Consider the following 18028-nt stretch of genomic DNA (forward strand, 5'->3'; position numbering starts at 1 on the left):
TACCTTCAGATTATTTTTTACGTACTGGCTCAGTTTATAACCGTAAATATTTCAAATTAGACTTCACAATATTATGGATTTGGTTGGCTTGGTTTAATTTTGTTTATACTCGGATAGAAAACGCCTTTTTTTTTGGTAAAATAAAGTTAATTTATTTTTCAGAAGAATCACTCTTCATAGACTTATTTCTTATATTACGTTTCAGATTTTAAAAATAGGCATATCCTTATACTATAGTTCGCATATGTATTACACGCTTAACATTTAACAATGTTTAATAAAAAAAAATTCTTCGTTGTTTTGGGAACGATATCGTCCATTGTATGGAAAGAAAACAACTCAGAACAGACCCTCAACTTGCTTGACCATCGCTTTAAAAACTTCGGCCTTTTGCCGAATGCCAACTAAGCAATAAAAGCTACGAAAAAAGAACATATGAGGATATACATACAAAATTATGGCAACACTGTCGACGAGGGACGCCGCGATATCGATAATAATCGAGACTTCTTTTCGATCCTTGGCTCGATAAGTAAACAAGTTCGACTGTGAAACACTCCGAAACACTTTATGAGTGTGCCGAAACAATTTGATATTAATTGTATATTTAATTTCATATACAATTAAATTGTAGGGCAAACTTTGGAATTGTAATAAAAGGAAATAACGTTACACCCCTGAGCAGTTAAGTCAACCGAGTAGCGACACAGCAGACTACCTTATATAAAAAGGAGTTGGCAGTCGTGGGACCCTTGCCGCTTTTGAAAACAAAAACAAACTTCAACTCTGGTTTTAGTATCAAAATATATAGGGTTCATATAGTATCAAAATATATAGGGTTCGTATAGTATCAAAATATATAGCGGTGTTTCATTCAGTAGTCAAATACAAGTCCTAACATAAATTCGCCATCAAACTTCTACGCTTTTCAACACTATTTGGGTGGAGAGAAGTATTCTCCTTTTAATCTCGATCGGCCTCTAAAAGAATAACAAAAATTAAATAAATGAATACAAATTTGTTAAAGGGGAAAGTATGTACTTACATGCTTCTGAAGGTATAAGTAACGGCTTTTCATAAATCATTATCATTTACTTATACCAAAATTGAGTGTAAATCAGATTTATTCGATAGATAGCTATTGAGTCTGGTGGTTATGTGACTTCCATGGCCAGAAAGTTGGTTTACCATTATGTAGTCTCGTTTCGAGTTCAGTTGTGTCTAGATTTCGACTTCCATCTTCGATACTCCGCCGGCCATCCTACGGCGCTCCCACTACTGCTCTTAATAGTTAATTTTCCGTCTATTCAATAGAAGAGCAACTGAATCCAGAGTTTGTTCAGAAAAACGTTACTTTTCGGCTTACCTGTTGCTTGTGTATTTCATTTTTGTGTTTTTGAAAACTGGAAATATCCATTTCCTATTTATAGCGGCAAAGCGGTGGAATTACTTCGTTTACGTATTGAATAATATATATAATTTTAATTTCGTGTTTTATCCAAAGAGTGTCGAGTCGATTGTCATGTTGTTCTAACAATCATTTTTTTTATAAAAGTAAAAAATTTCGAATAAAAAAATATCACTTTATGCTTAACCTAAGAAATGTTTTTAAAAATATTTCTGCCAAAACATTTTACATTTAGAAACTTTACAAAAATTTGCAATGATTACAAAATTGAACAAAATAAATTTTTTTTTACGTTTTTTATTTTACTTTTTAAGTCCGAGCTGCTTGAGCTCGGAAACACAACTGAACTGTAAGCAAATATGTTTCAGCTACCTCTTGACATTTTCTTGAATTAAAACAGAACGGCTTCTATGTTAGAATTCAGGGCTACTATTTTTTTTTTGAAATTTGTTTATAAAAGCCGCTACAGTCTTTATAAACTGAATTTCATAATAAATAATTTTGTAAAGCAAATGCAGTTCTTTTTTTTCTTAGCTACTACTGTTTTCAAATATGATACGCACTATTATATCTTAAAGGATTTTCTTATTCACTAAAATCTATTTTATCAATGTAATATGCCAACGCCTATTTCAATCTCCGAAGCAGTCAAAAAAGTTCTTTTTCTGGAATGGCCTTCATTACAATTTTAGGTGGTATTTTCAATTTATAAAAAAACTAGAGCTAAATCAGACGAATACTGCGATTATGGAACAATAAGTGTCTTGTTTTTGAAAGGCAGTGCAGTGTTTTTGAAACCAAACAAAAGTTCTCTTTATATTATATAAACGCCAATTGTCAGTCGACTATTTAGGAGCAACAATTCCTTAATTTGCTGAACGTATTATTCTTAAATTAATGTTCTTGGTCGGTCATCATGGGTGTGTAAGATTTAATTAAAAGTCCTTTTAGCGATTGTCATTCACAAATTGAAAGAAAATATAGTTGAGGAAGAAAAGCGTAGGCAACTACTTTTCCTTAACATAGGCCTCGGCGAGATTCGAACTCACGATCTCCTGTTTACTAGACAGGCGCTTTAACCAACTAAGCCACGACGCCATCTGGATATATCCGATTTTTCTTTGGAACATAATGGTATTCTTAGAAAAATAAATGAAAATCTGTATATCAGAAATAGTATATTTAAAACATTTGTTTCGTGGAGTATTTCTATATGAATTCAACTTCACTTTCGATTCAACTAAAAATATTTTTGATTGCGTGATAAGAAAAAGTAATTTAAAATTAGAAATAATTGTAAAAATATAATCCATAACATTTTGGATTATTAAGTAATAGGCCTCGGCGAGATTCGAACTCACGATCTCCTGTTTACTAGACAGGCGCTTTAACCAACTAAGCCACGACGCCATATGGTTTTTCAAAATTTTTAAAGCAGCCACTTTTCAAAGATATTCCCAAGCACTGTCGCCTCCTGTCAATAAGGTAATAGAAAGCACTTCAAACATTTTATAGATAGTCACATAAAAATGTATGTTTGTAGGCGTTGTGATTAAAATAAATATTTTGACTTTGTAGAGCAATCAAAAAACCTGTAGAAGAGATAAGAGAAATAATATTAATTATATATTCAGCATTTAACAAGCTTTGTCGACTACCACATACATAATAGTGTAGCGTCATTATCTATGCATATGGTAAATGGAAACAAATTTATAGTGTCTTCGATTGCCTCGCCGCTAATCTAAACTAAGCTCAATGGCTTATTTAGTTTCCACGAACTCAAATATTCAATTTTGTTTTTGTCTCGTATCAGCAATTTGGAATCTACATTTTGTGAGCCATTTATATTTGAATTACATTAAATTATACATATACTATATACATAAGCATTTGAAAAGACACAGCAACTAACGAGAACAACAACAAAAACACTTTCGCGCCAAACGCTGAGCTTTAACATTGTTAGGAAGCCGAAAAGAGAAGAATAGGGAGAGGCACATGGGCGTAGTCAGGGTTTTATTTAGGGGACAACGTTTTTTTCGTACAGTTATACAGATAAACATTTGTTTTTTGAAAAATACATCAATCGAGTTGAGTTTATTTTACGAAGCATATTCTTTATTTATATTTTTAGGAATAAAATAAACACTATAATATAACAAATAATATATTTAATATATAATAGGCATACTTTATACTAAGTACTTTTTCAATAAGTTCTTGTAAAATATTGCTCCACTCCGTTGGAAGTCAGAACCAAAGCCCTTCGCTTTTTTTTTTTTTTAAATAGAAAGTTTTGAAGACTTGAAAATGTTGGCTGTTAGTTTTCGGGTTTGCATCGTGTGGAAAAATAATCTTAGATACTTAATCAGTCAACAAATTTTGCAATCAGAGGCAGTTTAATACTTTTGCCAATATTTGTGAAATGGTAGTTAAATGTCAAGTTAGGCATTGTTCATGGAGTTCCAAAAAAAAAAAAAATAAAAATAAAATAAACATTATATAACGTGCATATATGTATGTACATATTTCGATTATCTGCAAATAATTATCTGTAAATAATAATTATTATCTGTAAATAATAGAAAAGTGCAACTTTCAGTTGATTTCAATTTCGCACAATGATAGGTTTATCGTATTGAAGTAAATTAAATAATATTTGATGTCCTAATGCTTAACAATATCTGAAAGGTATTTAAAATTTACAAATTTCGTGAGAAAAATAAAGTTTTTTGGGCGTCAAAAGATACTGAGTGCAATATCTGGAATATATCTGAAAGCAATTGCAAAATGGAAATTTTTGCACTTATAGATAAATAATGTTTTCGGGGTATGAATAAAAATGTTATATGAATTCTGAAGAGATACTAAATCTACATAAAACATGTTAATTCTGCATTCACATAACAAGAATTTGAAAACAAAACAGCCTACTTACAAGCTTTTAATTGAACATTTTAAATTAAATGTTGCCCATATTTGAAGTTAAGATGTTGCAAGAGTCATGAAAGTGGTTGCTAATTCCTACTAGCAATACATTTTACAGTGCTACCCCCTTTGCTGCGCCTTTCATGAAGAGTGACAGAGAGAGGGGGGAGACAGAGAGCACCACGGTTGAAGCACGAAACGTCAAAGTTCGTTCACTTGTAAACATAAAACGAAACGGCAACGGCAGCGTCACAACAACAACTAAAAAGCCAGCAGCAGCAGCAGCAGCATCGGGAGAGGCGCTGCTACTCTGAGCAACAACAATGAGGCGTTTTTTCTTTATGCTCGGCGCAGCATTGGCGCTTTTTATTAAACAAGCCGCAGACATACTTAGCAGTAGTAGCAGCAGCAGCAGCAGCAGCACTAAGAACAACAACGCTGTAGGCAGAGCAGCAGAAGAAGGCATAGAGCGCGATGCCGGCTAAACCGGTAACACTTGTTTACAGCGTGCGCGCCCACCATCGTTCGCACAAGAGTGCTGCCGCTTCAGGTCGCGTTCTTGTTGCTGCTGAGAGGTAAGGGCAGCGGCAGAGGCAGAGGCAGTGGCAGACGGAGAGGCAGGGGAGAGCAAGCACGAGAGCACAATAATATGTTAAACCTGAAGATGCCGCAGGTTGCATTCTGCAGTCGGCCAAAAGGGTATGGCTGCCGTTGAAGAGGCCGACTGCAGCGGCATTTTGTGTGTTCTTTGTCACCTTCTTCTAATGTCATCATTATTGGTCAATAACAAGTTTATTGGCGGCAGAGGCAGGGGCAGTGAGAAGAGCAGCATCTTCCCCCCTTACTCCCCCCAGCTGGGGTCATTAGAGAAATGCCGCAGATATGTTTGAATTCTTTTTTTTTTGTTCCCCCTCCATGCTAAAGCGCAGCTAAAACGCAACTTAATGACTTAATTAAGTTCAAGTGCAGGCTGGCCAGCAGCGAACGAAAAGCGAAAAAAGCGGCTCGTAGTGAAATGTCCCATTATTGTTGTTGTAGAAATAAAGTCGTGCAGAAATGCCGCAAAGAAAAAAAAAACTGAAACGGGCAGCCAACAAAATGCAATGAAAGAAAAATTGCCTTAGGTTTTCTTTTCATTTCTTTTTCTGCTCGCATGTTTGCCAGCCGTTCTCTCTCCCTCCCGTTCGCGGCTGTTGCAATGAAAGTAAACATAACGGAGAAATTACATGTTTAACAAACAAAAAGTATAAACTACACTTAATATGGGAAATATGGTATGCTTCAGTATGCTCTCGTATGTGGTAGGTAATGCTACGGGGAATGCCACAAATCGCTTCCAAAAGGTCATCCTCACCAAAGAACACATGGGAGTCCATTCAGAGGTATGCTCTGTCCATTCCAGGCTATCCATTCTAAGATATCCATTCTAAGCCGCACATTCTGAGTTATCCATTCTGAGCTTTGCATTCTAAGCAACACGTTCTAAGCTTTCCTTTCTGAGCTAATCAAGCAAATAAAAAACTGTTTAGGAATGGTTTTTATGTGCACTTATTAATAATTTTTGAAATTCTTCAAGCTTACAAATTACTAATTTAGAGAAAAGAAAAATGCACCTCCAGGCTAAAATATAAAAAAGGAAGACTAGTTAATAATTTTAGACCTTAATTATTAAAAAAAATATATACAAATGGAAGCAATTATAAAAGTATTCAAGCATTTAAAAAAAAATTGATGCTTTCTTATCTTTCTTACAAATTATAACATGATATTATTAAATATCTTTATTTTAATATAAATATTTGTATAATATAATATAAATCATGCTAACTGCTATATGTATGGACAGCACAATTTGGTGATTTATTTATTTATTTATTAATAAATAAAGATAGTTGTGGGTTATGCCTGACACATGCAACCCTTTAGCCCAAATATTTGGAAGAACTACAGTAAGGAGTGATGAGTTGAGGGGCCATATCATAAGAAACTAATAGGAGTATTGGATCTGACAATTATGGAAGAAAATATAGAACTAAAATATGCTATTCTTTAGCTATTAAAAGGAGAAGAAGAGTACAGTAATACGACATTAGTCGGGTCATTGCTACCTTATTCGTTTTCAAACTAAAAATAATAGCGTTTCAGTCACTTAAAGTACCACTAAAAATTTAAAAGGAAATAGAGTATTTAAAAAAGTCCAAATAATTTAGTATGCCGTTTTAGCCGTTTGAAACTGAGTATAAAAACCTTTTAAACAATCACTTTACAAATTATAATTTTAACCTAAAATATGAATTCGTTCTTTTGGGATTTTCAAAAATATATTGTAAAAAATCAAAAAGATTTATACCTAAAAAGAGGGTTCAAAAAGGCAAACAATTGAAAGGATGTTTAATAATATGTATGTATTATAAAAGTTTAAAAAAAAATAATAATTTGATCTTTTATAAACAATTGACTTCCATAACAATTGTTTGGGCATTCAAATTTTTGATTACTTTATATTATGACTTTTAAGAATTGTTAATATGTATATAAAAAAATATATTTAAACATTTAATTAAAATCGGCATTGTAATAAAACTAGCGTAAATTACTCCGAAATTCTTAGCATTATTTTAGAATACAAAATATATATCAAATATGTTAAAAACTTATTTACGGTTGAACATTCAAACAATTTGCACACACGTATTATATATTTTATAAGTAGACTTTGAAAAGTTTTTTAGAGCTTAAAACTATATTTTAATATACATTTTTTATATTCAAAAAAAAAAAAAAAAAAAAAAAAAACAATAAATAACAGTTGCAAATTTTTTTTTAAATTTCTGTGCAAAACATTTTTTTGTCTGATTAGAAATTTTGTTGTTTTGAATCCCTTCGAACCTTCTGTTAATATTGTTATTTATTAATAATTTATAAATGCTAAATTTAAAATGAAGCCAAATGGAAATATGTAAATAATATTTTTTATAAAAAGAAAAAAAATATAAACAAAACAAGTCTTACAGTTACAGTCTGTTTTCTTTCCATATTGCTTTTGTTGGATTCTAGTAACTAATACAATTACTGACACGCTTTCTCACTAAATACAGCAACACAATATGCATTAATTGTGCATATTCGATCAACAATAGTATAATGACCAAGTTAAACCATTTGTTGATATTTTATTGCCAAATCTAATCAAAAGCGCGCCAGTTACAGCATCCAAAACAAATGGCATAACAACCCTGTGCTGTGCGTCGGAGAGAGCACGGTCCCGCTCTCCCACGCCATATGCACTTGCAGTGAGCGCAGCTGGTACAACGAATTCAAGGTCGCCCCAACCGGCAGCATAGCTGAAGAGCGGCTGAGTGCACTCTCTCACATATTCAGCAAAAAGAGAGCGGCCAGTGGACGCGACATGACGCGAAGCCACGAAGCAAACAAGTGACGACAACACAGACGTCGCGTTGGCTATGGCTGCCGTGGCTTTCCCATTGCTCTGCTCTGCTCTGCTGTGCCTACGTTCGGTTCGCTGCCGCTGCTGCTGCTTCAGATTCAGTTTGTCAGCGTATGCCCTGCCATGTGGTTGTGCTCACGGTTGAATTTAAATTCGTAAGTTGGACGCGCGTCTCGTGTTTTACGTGAATTTTACGCACGGTACTTTGTCCGCCGCCGGTACTGCTTACAACTACAACATCCCTAAGCAAGGAAGCAACACAAAAGGAAATTCAAGAAAAAAGTGCAAGTGCAAGCAGTAAGGAAAATAAAAGTAAAGCAAATACATAAGAGCCGAAAATTGAAATCAAATTCGTCAAAGTAATAAGCAAGAGCTGCAAAGCAAAAATGTTTAAATATTTGTGTAATATTTAATTTTTTTCCATCTGTGCCGGCCGTGTGCGTGTGTGCGTGCGTGTGTTTGTTTGTGTGTCAATATGCATCGGCAAGTCAAAGTGTAAAAAAGTCAAACAAATTATTTGCCAAACACAAAGCAAGAGAAGAGTAAACAAACAAATTACAGATACGCGCCAAAAATCCACAAAATGCTCGGCCTGCAAATGTCGTGTCCCGTTGACGTCACAGGGCGCTTGTTGTTATTGTTGTTGTTGTCGCTGGTCCCGCCAGTGCCCATACAGGCCGTACAGCGCTACGATCAAGCACCACTGGACGCCAGTTCGTATTATCGCAGTGGCGGCGGCCTGGCCGCCAGTGCAGCCACCGGTGGCGAACTGAGCGCCACCGCCAATTCCGCCGATGGTTTTCCGCATCATAATCGATGTGAGCCCATCACCATATCCATCTGCAAGAACATACCCTACAACATGACCATTATGCCCAATCTGATTGGTCACACCAAGCAGGAGGAGGCCGGTCTCGAGGTCCATCAGTTTGCGCCGCTCGTCAAGATTGGCTGCAGCGCCGACCTTCAGTTGTTCCTCTGCTCCCTCTACGTGCCCGTCTGCACCATTCTCGAGCGCCCCATACCGCCGTGTCGTTCGTTGTGCGAGTCCGCGCGTGTTTGTGAAACCCTCATGAAAACCTACAACTTCAATTGGCCCGAGAACTTGGAGTGCTCCAAGTTTCCGGTGCACGGCGGCGAGGATTTGTGTGTGGCCGAGAACACAACCTCATCGACGCCAGCGCCTACGCGCAGTGCCCCAAAAGTGACCACCAGGAAGAACCCCCTGGGCATAGAGGGCTCCCATCGCAACATTGGTTTCGTCTGTCCCGTCCAGCTGAAGACGCCACGCGGCATGGGCTACGAACTGAAAGTTGGTGGCAAGGTAAGTTCAGTTTATCTTCTACAAGTAATTTGAAAGTGAGGCTTCGATTAATTTTTAATTAGAATTAATTATGCGTGAAAACTTCTTCATTTCTTTGGCAAAGAGAGTGAAAATGTTATTTAAGAAAAGAACAATGTTCTAAATATTCAATTGGAAAATAATTTAATTCACTATTCGTTACATCATAAATTCGTTAGCATTTTCTATATTTTGTTATAAACTATGATAAATGCTTTATTTTCTAAATAATAGATCTGATCGATTTACTATTCTTCTTTTTACATTAAGTTACGCTGTGGCCCCACATGCAAATACAAATTTAAAAATATTTTCAAAGTTTGTTGGCAGACTATATTTTAGTATACAATTGTTATCGGTTTTGATTTGAAGCAACATCATCTTCCTGGCATAGTTGTAGACTTTTGACATAAATATAGACTTTTCAAACATTGGATATGTGTGGTTTTTTTTTTAAAGGTAGAGTAAAATTATTTGTTTTAGCATTTAATTAGATTGGATTGAATAGCTGGTTGGCTTTGTTCATATTATTTATTAGAAATTATTGATTCCATTGCTTTGATATTATATGCTATATGTTTTGTCAGACATATAATATAATTTTTTTAAATTAGGTTATAAATAAATGTTACTATTTAAAGTTTTAATTTTGCGCTCCATTTAAAAGACATTTACGGCAAGCTATTAACGATTTTTTTTCCATAAGTAATACAAATGCTGTATTTTAGAAATTTATATATCTTTCCATCAATTTGAAATCATAATTTTATTCTCTTTTTTAATATGAAACAAGATTCAGATTAGATTAGTGTTAGAGTATTGATTCTTCTAAACTAAAACATATTCGTTTTTTACCTTCATTTTAATTTCAATTTTTCAATCTAAATCTAATTCTGCACCATTTCTTCACTGACTATCCATTTATTTCACCTTTAAGTGGAGAGAAATAAGGCTGAAAAGTTACGATAGACTAAGTCAAAATTTGATGGTAAAATAATATTTAAAATATGGCAAAATCTGGAGATCATTCCATTGTAGTTGTAGCTGAATTGAATAATATTGCTTAACAAAATACCTTAAATTTATAAATAATTTGTATTTTTTTTCATTTCTATATTATGAAACTCGAAATATTTTGTACTTTGATTCCAAATCTACCTCGTGCTCTATTTCTACTTAAATCTAAATTAAATTTTTGCAGTTTATAACTAATTTTTATAATTCCTTATTTTTCAATTCGAACTTAATCAATTTATTTAAATTTGAAGTTTTTGGTAAATGAGGGAATTTATATTTTAAGCATATTCCTTGTTGTCTAATTCTTTTGCATTTCTGAAAATGAAACTTTAAAGCACAAGTTCGATTTTTTTACTCGGTTTTCCCTTTTATACAAACATGTTGAACTACATATTTAATAATTAAAAATAAAATAGTTGATAAAACGATTGCATTTATAAATATAAGCTTCAATCGATTGTACTAGGTAGGAGTAATCTTTTTAATCTTTAATCATCTAAAAAAAACAGCACCTGTGAAGTAATTTGTCAAGTTTTAATAAATATATCTTATTAAGGAAACCAATTTAATTAAAGATTAGCTTCAATCGATTGTACTAGGTAGGAGTAATGTTTTTAATCAGCTTCTGAAAAACATTTAGTTTATTTGCCGGTTTACCTGACTGTTCAGATCAGGGATAGAATCTTTTCAACTATTCTATCGTTTATTAAATATTCTTGGCGCAAAGTAAAGACCTAATCGAAGCAAGCTAATTATGAGAGATAGAAGTTTTCCTAAATTGCCATTCTATCAATATTACAATTTATTTAAACCTATAGCAAAGGTCTTTATGCCAGAACTTGAATTCACATTTCCGCAAAATTCCAACCCCACTAGCTTTTTGGGTTTTCGTTTTTCAAACTCATTAGCCGTGGTCTCTCAGTTCAATTCCATGTGGGTCAACTACTTTTTATGTCTTCATTTGAACTCGGTGCTTCCTTGGCACAGCCGCGCCGAAAACAGTAAAAAAAAAAAACTGCATATCCTGTTGCGTTCGAAATTTGTTCCAACCACCGATTTCATGTGGCACAGCAGGAAGCCAGAACTGAAGAGAACTGAGAGCGAGAAACCAGACGAGTGGCAGCAACAAGTATGCAACCATAGTAGTATAATGTAATGTGCCACAAACACACACAAACACACACACACATGACACACTCAAGCACTACGTCTACCTGTGGTGGTGCCACCAAAGGTTACCTGCGCTTAGTTTGTTTTTGGTCTTCTCTTCGGTTTCTCGCCTTTTACCTTTCTTCTTTCTTCGGCCTCACTTGGCACACAGCCCATAACGAACATGCAATAATTTTAAGCAAACCAGTTTCAGTTTTCAGCTCCTTGCTCTCTCCCTCTCTCTCTCTTATTGATCCGGGGTCCCCCGCCCTCCTACATATCACAATAACTACAACTACAAGTATAGGTATAAGTATAAGTTGGTGCACACGTATAGCCGATATGGCATCGTAATTTGTAATGCCCAGTTACCTGGAGTTTCCATTGCCACGCGGAAAGAAGAAAAATTAAGCGTTCAATAGCTCGCTCGGTTCGCGTTGCGTGCCTTCAGTTTTCAACGCATTTTCACGTTCTGTAATTAATTTCCCAACACTTTGCTCATCATCATACATACAAGCGGCAACATCATCAGCTCATTGGTCGCTCGTCTGCCACATGCTTCATTGCTTACGCTTTTACAGTCGAACCTCCCACTGAGGAATTGTCTTGGGTGAAGAGCCCATAAAAAACTGTCTTTTAAAACAATTTATTTCTGATGACAAAAGCGATCGATAATTGATTAAGAAGCCAAACATGCGTTACAACAAAATATAACAATATTAAACTAAATATTGGTATTAATGAAGAAAATGTCGAAAATCTTCAGATCTGTAAGAGAATTTTTTTTTTTTTTGGCAGAAAAGCAAAATTAAATTCATTTAATATATAAAAGAAATGTGTTTTAAAAAGTATGATTTTAAAAACCAAATTGTCTAACAAAATTATTTGCAAAGTAAGTGTATTTTTGAAACTCTCAACAGAGTGAAAAAATAGTTACTTATTATGCTTCAAATTATTATTTATTTATATTAGCCTGCATGTTGAATAAAATGTCATTCATTAATCAAGAGTTTAGACATTTTAAATTCAACCATAACTTTACAAATAATCAAATTATTAATTTATAAAAAATTAAATCCTTTATGATCTGAACTTTAAAAAATTAAAAAGTGTTAAACTAAAAATATTACAAAACAAAGTTTTCAAGATATATTAAAAATTATTTTTTAAAATATTGTTTAGTAGCTTAATGGTGATTCGGAAATTAAAAACTATAATTTATTTTATTCATTTGTGAAGTAAAACTTTTGAAATCGAAATGCTTTTATGGAATTCAAATTTTTAGATTTTATCAAAATTTTATGTGATTATAAAAATAGTTTTTAAACTTATCTTTCTTTGAAATGATTGCGTTTAAAAGTTGTTATTTATATTTTTAGAAATATTGAAGGACTGCTTTAAATTGTTTCCTGATAAAATTATTTTCCTTTTATATTGACAAATTGAAAAGTTTAATGTGATTTGACTTCAAAAGTTGTATCATATATTTTAAATAATATTGAAATGTATCATATTATTTGTTTATGATTGTATAGAAGTTATGCCTAAAAATTTGTGTTCTGCTATTTTAGAAATATTGGTAAATACTCGTAAGTGTTGACATTCAGAAAATGATTTTCAGTTGAAGAAAATTTTAGCAAAGCATTTATTAAACTTGTTTACTTCTAATCCGTTTAATTTGTAGCAAATATTTTAATACTTTTCAAATTTATTTTTAATTCCATTTGAAATTTGCCTGCTCACCAATTATTAGCAATGACAAGAGAAGCCAGTTAGGAATGATAATGCCGTAACTGAATGGCAAATTAAAGTAGAACCAGTTATTTGAATGTAGAACTAAGTATTTATAGAATTTCCTTCTAGGCCTTGACTGTTATTAATAGGTCTCTGCTGTAGTTTGTATAATGCTCACAATCTTGTACATATTTTCCACAAGTTCTTCGTTCAACTGTTTACATTTCGTCCCGCACCACGCGCTGTTTGTTTTTATGAGTAATGATCAAATGTTTCCAATGTTTTTGCCTTGCTACTTATGCCACTGCCACATCGACTGCAACTGCCACAACCACATCCACATTCACATGCACAGCCACTTCCACTTCCTTCGCTTACTCGGCTTGCTCGAATACAATTTTTTACCCGTCTTGCTTGCCTTTCAATTGCTCTGCCTGTATGTCTGTCTGTCTGTCTGTCTGTTTGTTTGTCTGTCTGTGCGGCAAGTTTGTGCGTTGCCATGTGTCGAGCGCATTAAATACTTTGAGGCAGGATAATTCACAGCTCTCGGGCCCTGCCTCTACAGCTATCCTACAACTACATGTGTAGCCGCAATTGTAGATACTTCTTCATGTTTTTTTCCTTCCACTTGCCTCCTTGCAAACGACTTGCGTTCAACGTGGCACTTGATTGGTCCCGACGCATTCATCGTCATCATCATTCAGTTCATCATGCTTTTTAGAGCAGCGTGCGAAAATTTGCAGCTTGTTGGATTCGAATTCTCGAATCGAATTCACCAGCGGGTGTGGCTCCGATAAGCTTAAAGTTTCCTTTGTTAATGATAAACGCAGAGGAAATGACTTGGCGATTAAAATGTACACAAAGGCATGTTTAACTTGCTTTCAGCAAATCTCATATGTAGAGCTTATCATTTTCTTTAAAATCGTCAACAGTTATTTTTAAAGCAAAAGTAATTCTTTTTTTTAAGAAAATGCTATTTTTATCATTATTTATTTACTTATTCTAATACTTGATTTTAGAAATTTTATTAATTGAACAAAACCTAACTTATTGAAGATTTTTAGAAAGTAAATTTGCTTGCAAATAAAATATTTTTAAACTCCATATATGTACTTCTTTAAATATAAACCATGCCAATGTTTATTTGCGTTGTAATTTGTAAAGTATTTTGAAATGCTTCTTTACTCTATGTACTATAGAAAAATATAGCGAAATCTTGAGAATAATATTCTTGAGAACAATATTATATTCTTTTATATAATAAAATATTATATGTAAGGAGTAGAACGTTATGGCGGACCAGTCCGAGTCTGGAACACCCTGTTCCCAGCCTTCTCCCCTGCTTCAATCATTTAATTGATAAACTTTGTTCTCATCGCTATCTTTTCTCTGGTAGCTATAAATATATATATATACTCGTATAGCTCAACGATTTTAATATATGTTTGTGGCAAGCTATAAAAACCGCAAAAAATTTGCTTAAGATAATTTGCAAAAAGCTGTTGATACTCTGATTGATTTCTGGCCGAGTAGTTCCTATGGCAACTTAATGATAAAACGCACCGATTTTGATGAAACTTTAGATTATTGTGAGACACTATAAACAATTTATGAATGCCAAACTGACGCAAAATATCTTCAAAAACAAAAAAGGTGATGGTACTAAGAATGAATTCTGCACCAATTGTTCCAATGAAAGTTTTAGGAAAAAGTGCACCGATTTGGGCTTAACTTCGAAATATCATAAGACAATATACAAAACTTATATACCATCTTCATAAGCACAAAAGCTATGCTACTGAGATCAATTTTTTGCCCGAACGTTTCTATGGCAGCTATATAAAATAATGATCCTATATATAGTTTCTAATAAACTTGTTCTGCGTATGGATAAGACGAGTTTTTTTTACCAAGTTTAGTGTTCCTAGCTATTATACCTTACAAGTTATCGCTGTTCATACGGACAAACAGTCGGACCTTCAAGTACAGGGTATAAAAGCAGAAAAATGATTGATTTTCTGAAAAAATGTTTCCAAAAAACAAAATTTTACTAAAACTAATAATTACAACAAAACTAATAATTAATCAAGGGTGAACTGATACATTTTTATCTTCAAATTTTCTGGTAAAAATAATAAATCGAATGTTTCTAAATTGAAGCAACTACACGTATAATTCAAAATAGAATAGATTAGTGACACGTTCTATTAATAAGTTATTGGAACATCTGAAAAAAAGTAATTTTGTACATCAATATTGAAAAATTCGACTCTTTTAAAAAGTTTCATTTACATATATTATATTTAATCTTTCATCTGAACAGTAACAACTTTAAGTAGAATATTAATTAATGCATTATTTTGAACAACAAGCACTTATGTTTTAATTGAAAGTACTCCACCCCGCTACTTCAGCACTGAAAAAGCTAAGTTCTTGATCAACAATCTCAGTCAGCATATCAATTTAAATAATAACTTGAATATATGTTGTTTAATATTTTCCACCTTATCAAAAAAAAAAAAGGAATAAATATAATAGTCGGATCGGTTCATCAACTGGCCCATTAGCTCAGTTGGTTAGAGCGTCGTGCTAATAACGCGAAGGTCGCGGGTTCGATCCCCTCATGGGCCAATCATATTTGTATTTTATTTCATTAACATAATAAATAATTCATCTTTTTATAGTAGATTTTATTAAAATATGAATTCAAATGAAGCAGCATTTGTAGCCAACTTGTTTCTACTAATACATATTATGAGATTTTTTAAATCGTATTATTTAAAGCTTCTTTTATGGGTGAGCCAAGAGCCTTAGTTGCCCATGCTTGTCTGACGACAAATACTAAATATAATAGTTTAAAAATAAACTAAGACAAGCTACTTTCATAATCTGTATCAATCAGTCCACCAGCAGTACGACCTCAGCACAGCATTGATTGAAGATTTTATTAAAATACGAATTTTTATAATTTTTTATTTTTTGCTAGCCTAGCTGATTATGCAAAATCAGTTTACAAATAAACTACTTAGTAAAGGCTAAGACAAACAAACTTCTTCACATAATCTCGATCAAACAATTTTCCATCAGTCCTCAATCAGTCCACCTTTAGTTCAAAAATCTGTCCACCATCTTCCCAACACCTCAAGTATCACAATTTATATTTTAAATATTAAAAGACCAAATAAATAATTAGTAACAATAAATATTTTGTTAGCTTAAATATTAAACACATTTTAAGAATGTTTGCAGATAATGTAAGCGCTCCTCTTTAATATTTCTTCATTACAATCAGAATCCAGTGATTCATATATAATTCCATATATGTACTTATATAATGTATTGTGGCTTGCACACTGATTAATCCTGTGCTTTGTCATTGACTAATACCCGGCCACAAGAACTGATAAATCTGCACTTGCCATATTACCAAAAAGCACAAATAACAACAGCAATCAACCTTCCAAGCCGCATACCCCATATCCCGTCAATACGTGCTTAGAAAGTTTTCGACGAGCCACAAATTCCTGTCTACATGTGTAGACTAACGCCCTGCACCTTAACCACGCCCACTGACTACTAGCTACTAGCTACTAGAAATGAATTAATCAAAGAGCGCCCTTCTCTGGCCCATACAATGAATTTGCTTTCCATGTAGTCCCACTCATTTATAAGGACTTGGAGGCGCCTGCCTGCCAGCCTGCCTGCCAGCTGGATGTTTGTTTGTGTGTTTGCTGAACTGCCTAGTTGGTTGGTTGCATAGAAAATCGTAAAACCATTAAAAGCCTCATTTAAAGCGCTTTTGACGCATTTAGTCGACACCGACAACCGACAAGCGACAACCGACAGCCGACAGCCGCCGTCTCAGAGCTCTTCATCTATCAGGTCCGCCTCAATTGATGGCTGTATAGAAGATTTTTGGCTGGGGGCTTTTTAATTGTGCAACCGCAGAAACCTTGTCCTGTAATTGATTGTCCCTTTTCTGCTACATTTCGTCGACGTTGCCTTAAGCCCTTTTCGCATTTTGCGGTTACATTCGGTTTTTGTATTGTAAATTATCCTTTTGTGGATTAGCTCGGCTGCCTGTTCATAATAAATGTATGTGTACATAGATGTATGTGTGTTTCTCTTAGAAGGATTCAGTTGCTGTGCCTGAAGGCTCCGCACATGTTTAAAGTATTTTTGAACAAAATGATGGCTAGAGGACATTTAATGTGAAAGGCTTTTGGGCATTCCCCAAAACAAAAACAGAAGGTTGGGTAATTGATTTCTGATTTTTGTGGACGACACTCTACTATGTACATACAAACATATACAAGTATGAAAGGATTGACAAAAGTTGAACAAAGAGTTGCAAATAATTTGAAATACATTTATTATTAATAATTTATGACTTGACAGTTTGCTGCAAGCGCATTATAAAAGATTAGGTAAATAAATTAAACTGGCATGAAACAACAAACAAAAGCGATATGTAAATTCAATTAATACGCATAAGTAGACAAAATGCATTCGAATAGATAATTTGTTTAAACAATATTATAATTGCAGAGAAAAACTGATGCAAAATTCATAATTGTTACAAAAAAAAAATAAATATAATTGCAGCGATTTTGTGTAACATTCTTAAGCCGAAAAGCTTAAATTGGGAAATAAATGTTAAACCTTGAATAAAATTATAGAATTTTCTCTAAAGTGTATTCATTTTGAAGTTTGAAAACCGAATTCAATTCCCAATTTCCCATTATAAGAAGGAGGCTGAAGAGCTCAGACCCCATTGAGCTTGCCAACAGTAAATCTATAAATTAGAAATGTAAAATGGTAAATAAGACTAAACTGCTAGCTTAAGTTGTATGTATTTGTATTTAGCTATAAGTTTAATTTTAAATATTAGAATAAAAGTGTAATTAAAGTGAAAAAAGAATCCCATTATAAAAAACATTTAATATTCCAATTATGTATCTATTTTTGCTCACCTCAGTGTTTAATTTCTCCCCAAATA

The 18028-nt window shown here is 33.5% G+C and overlaps 1 protein-coding gene, 1 long non-coding RNA gene and 3 other non-coding genes across 5 annotated transcripts in view; 2 read left to right on the top strand and 3 right to left on the bottom strand.

The window, feature by feature from the left end:
* Window positions 1–785: 785 nt before the first annotated feature.
* LOC115632993 lies at window positions 786–1615 on the bottom strand. Its single transcript, XR_003996310.1, has 3 exons — window positions 1367–1615; window positions 1046–1303; window positions 786–980 (listed from the first exon to the last, which is right to left on the bottom strand). It is a non-coding gene; the product is annotated as an uncharacterized LOC115632993 (long non-coding RNA).
* Window positions 1616–2432: 817 nt separating this feature from the next.
* On the bottom strand, window positions 2433–2506 carry Trnat-agu. Its single transcript has one exon. It is a non-coding gene; the product is annotated as a tRNA-Thr (tRNA).
* A 238-nt stretch (window positions 2507–2744) lies between these two features.
* Trnat-agu lies at window positions 2745–2818 on the bottom strand. Its single transcript has one exon. It is a non-coding gene; the product is annotated as a tRNA-Thr (tRNA).
* Window positions 2819–7907: 5089 nt separating this feature from the next.
* LOC115632575 (frizzled) overlaps window positions 7908–18028 on the top strand; it is a 159200-nt gene continuing 149079 nt past the window's right edge. The window contains exon 1 of the mRNA XM_030529796.1: window positions 7908–9111. Coding sequence (XP_030385656.1) covers window positions 8371–9111 — 741 coding nt within the window. The 5' untranslated portion in view covers window positions 7908–8370. The remainder of the gene's footprint in view (window positions 9112–18028) is intronic.
* Trnai-aau lies at window positions 15587–15660 on the top strand. The gene has a single exon. It is a non-coding gene; the product is annotated as a tRNA-Ile (tRNA).

This window comes from Scaptodrosophila lebanonensis, unplaced genomic scaffold (genome assembly GCF_003285725.1).
Source record: "Scaptodrosophila lebanonensis strain 11010-0011.00,11010-0021.00 unplaced genomic scaffold, SlebRS2 tig00001415-arrow-pilon, whole genome shotgun sequence".
Lineage (NCBI taxonomy): Eukaryota > Metazoa > Arthropoda > Insecta > Diptera > Drosophilidae > Scaptodrosophila > Scaptodrosophila lebanonensis.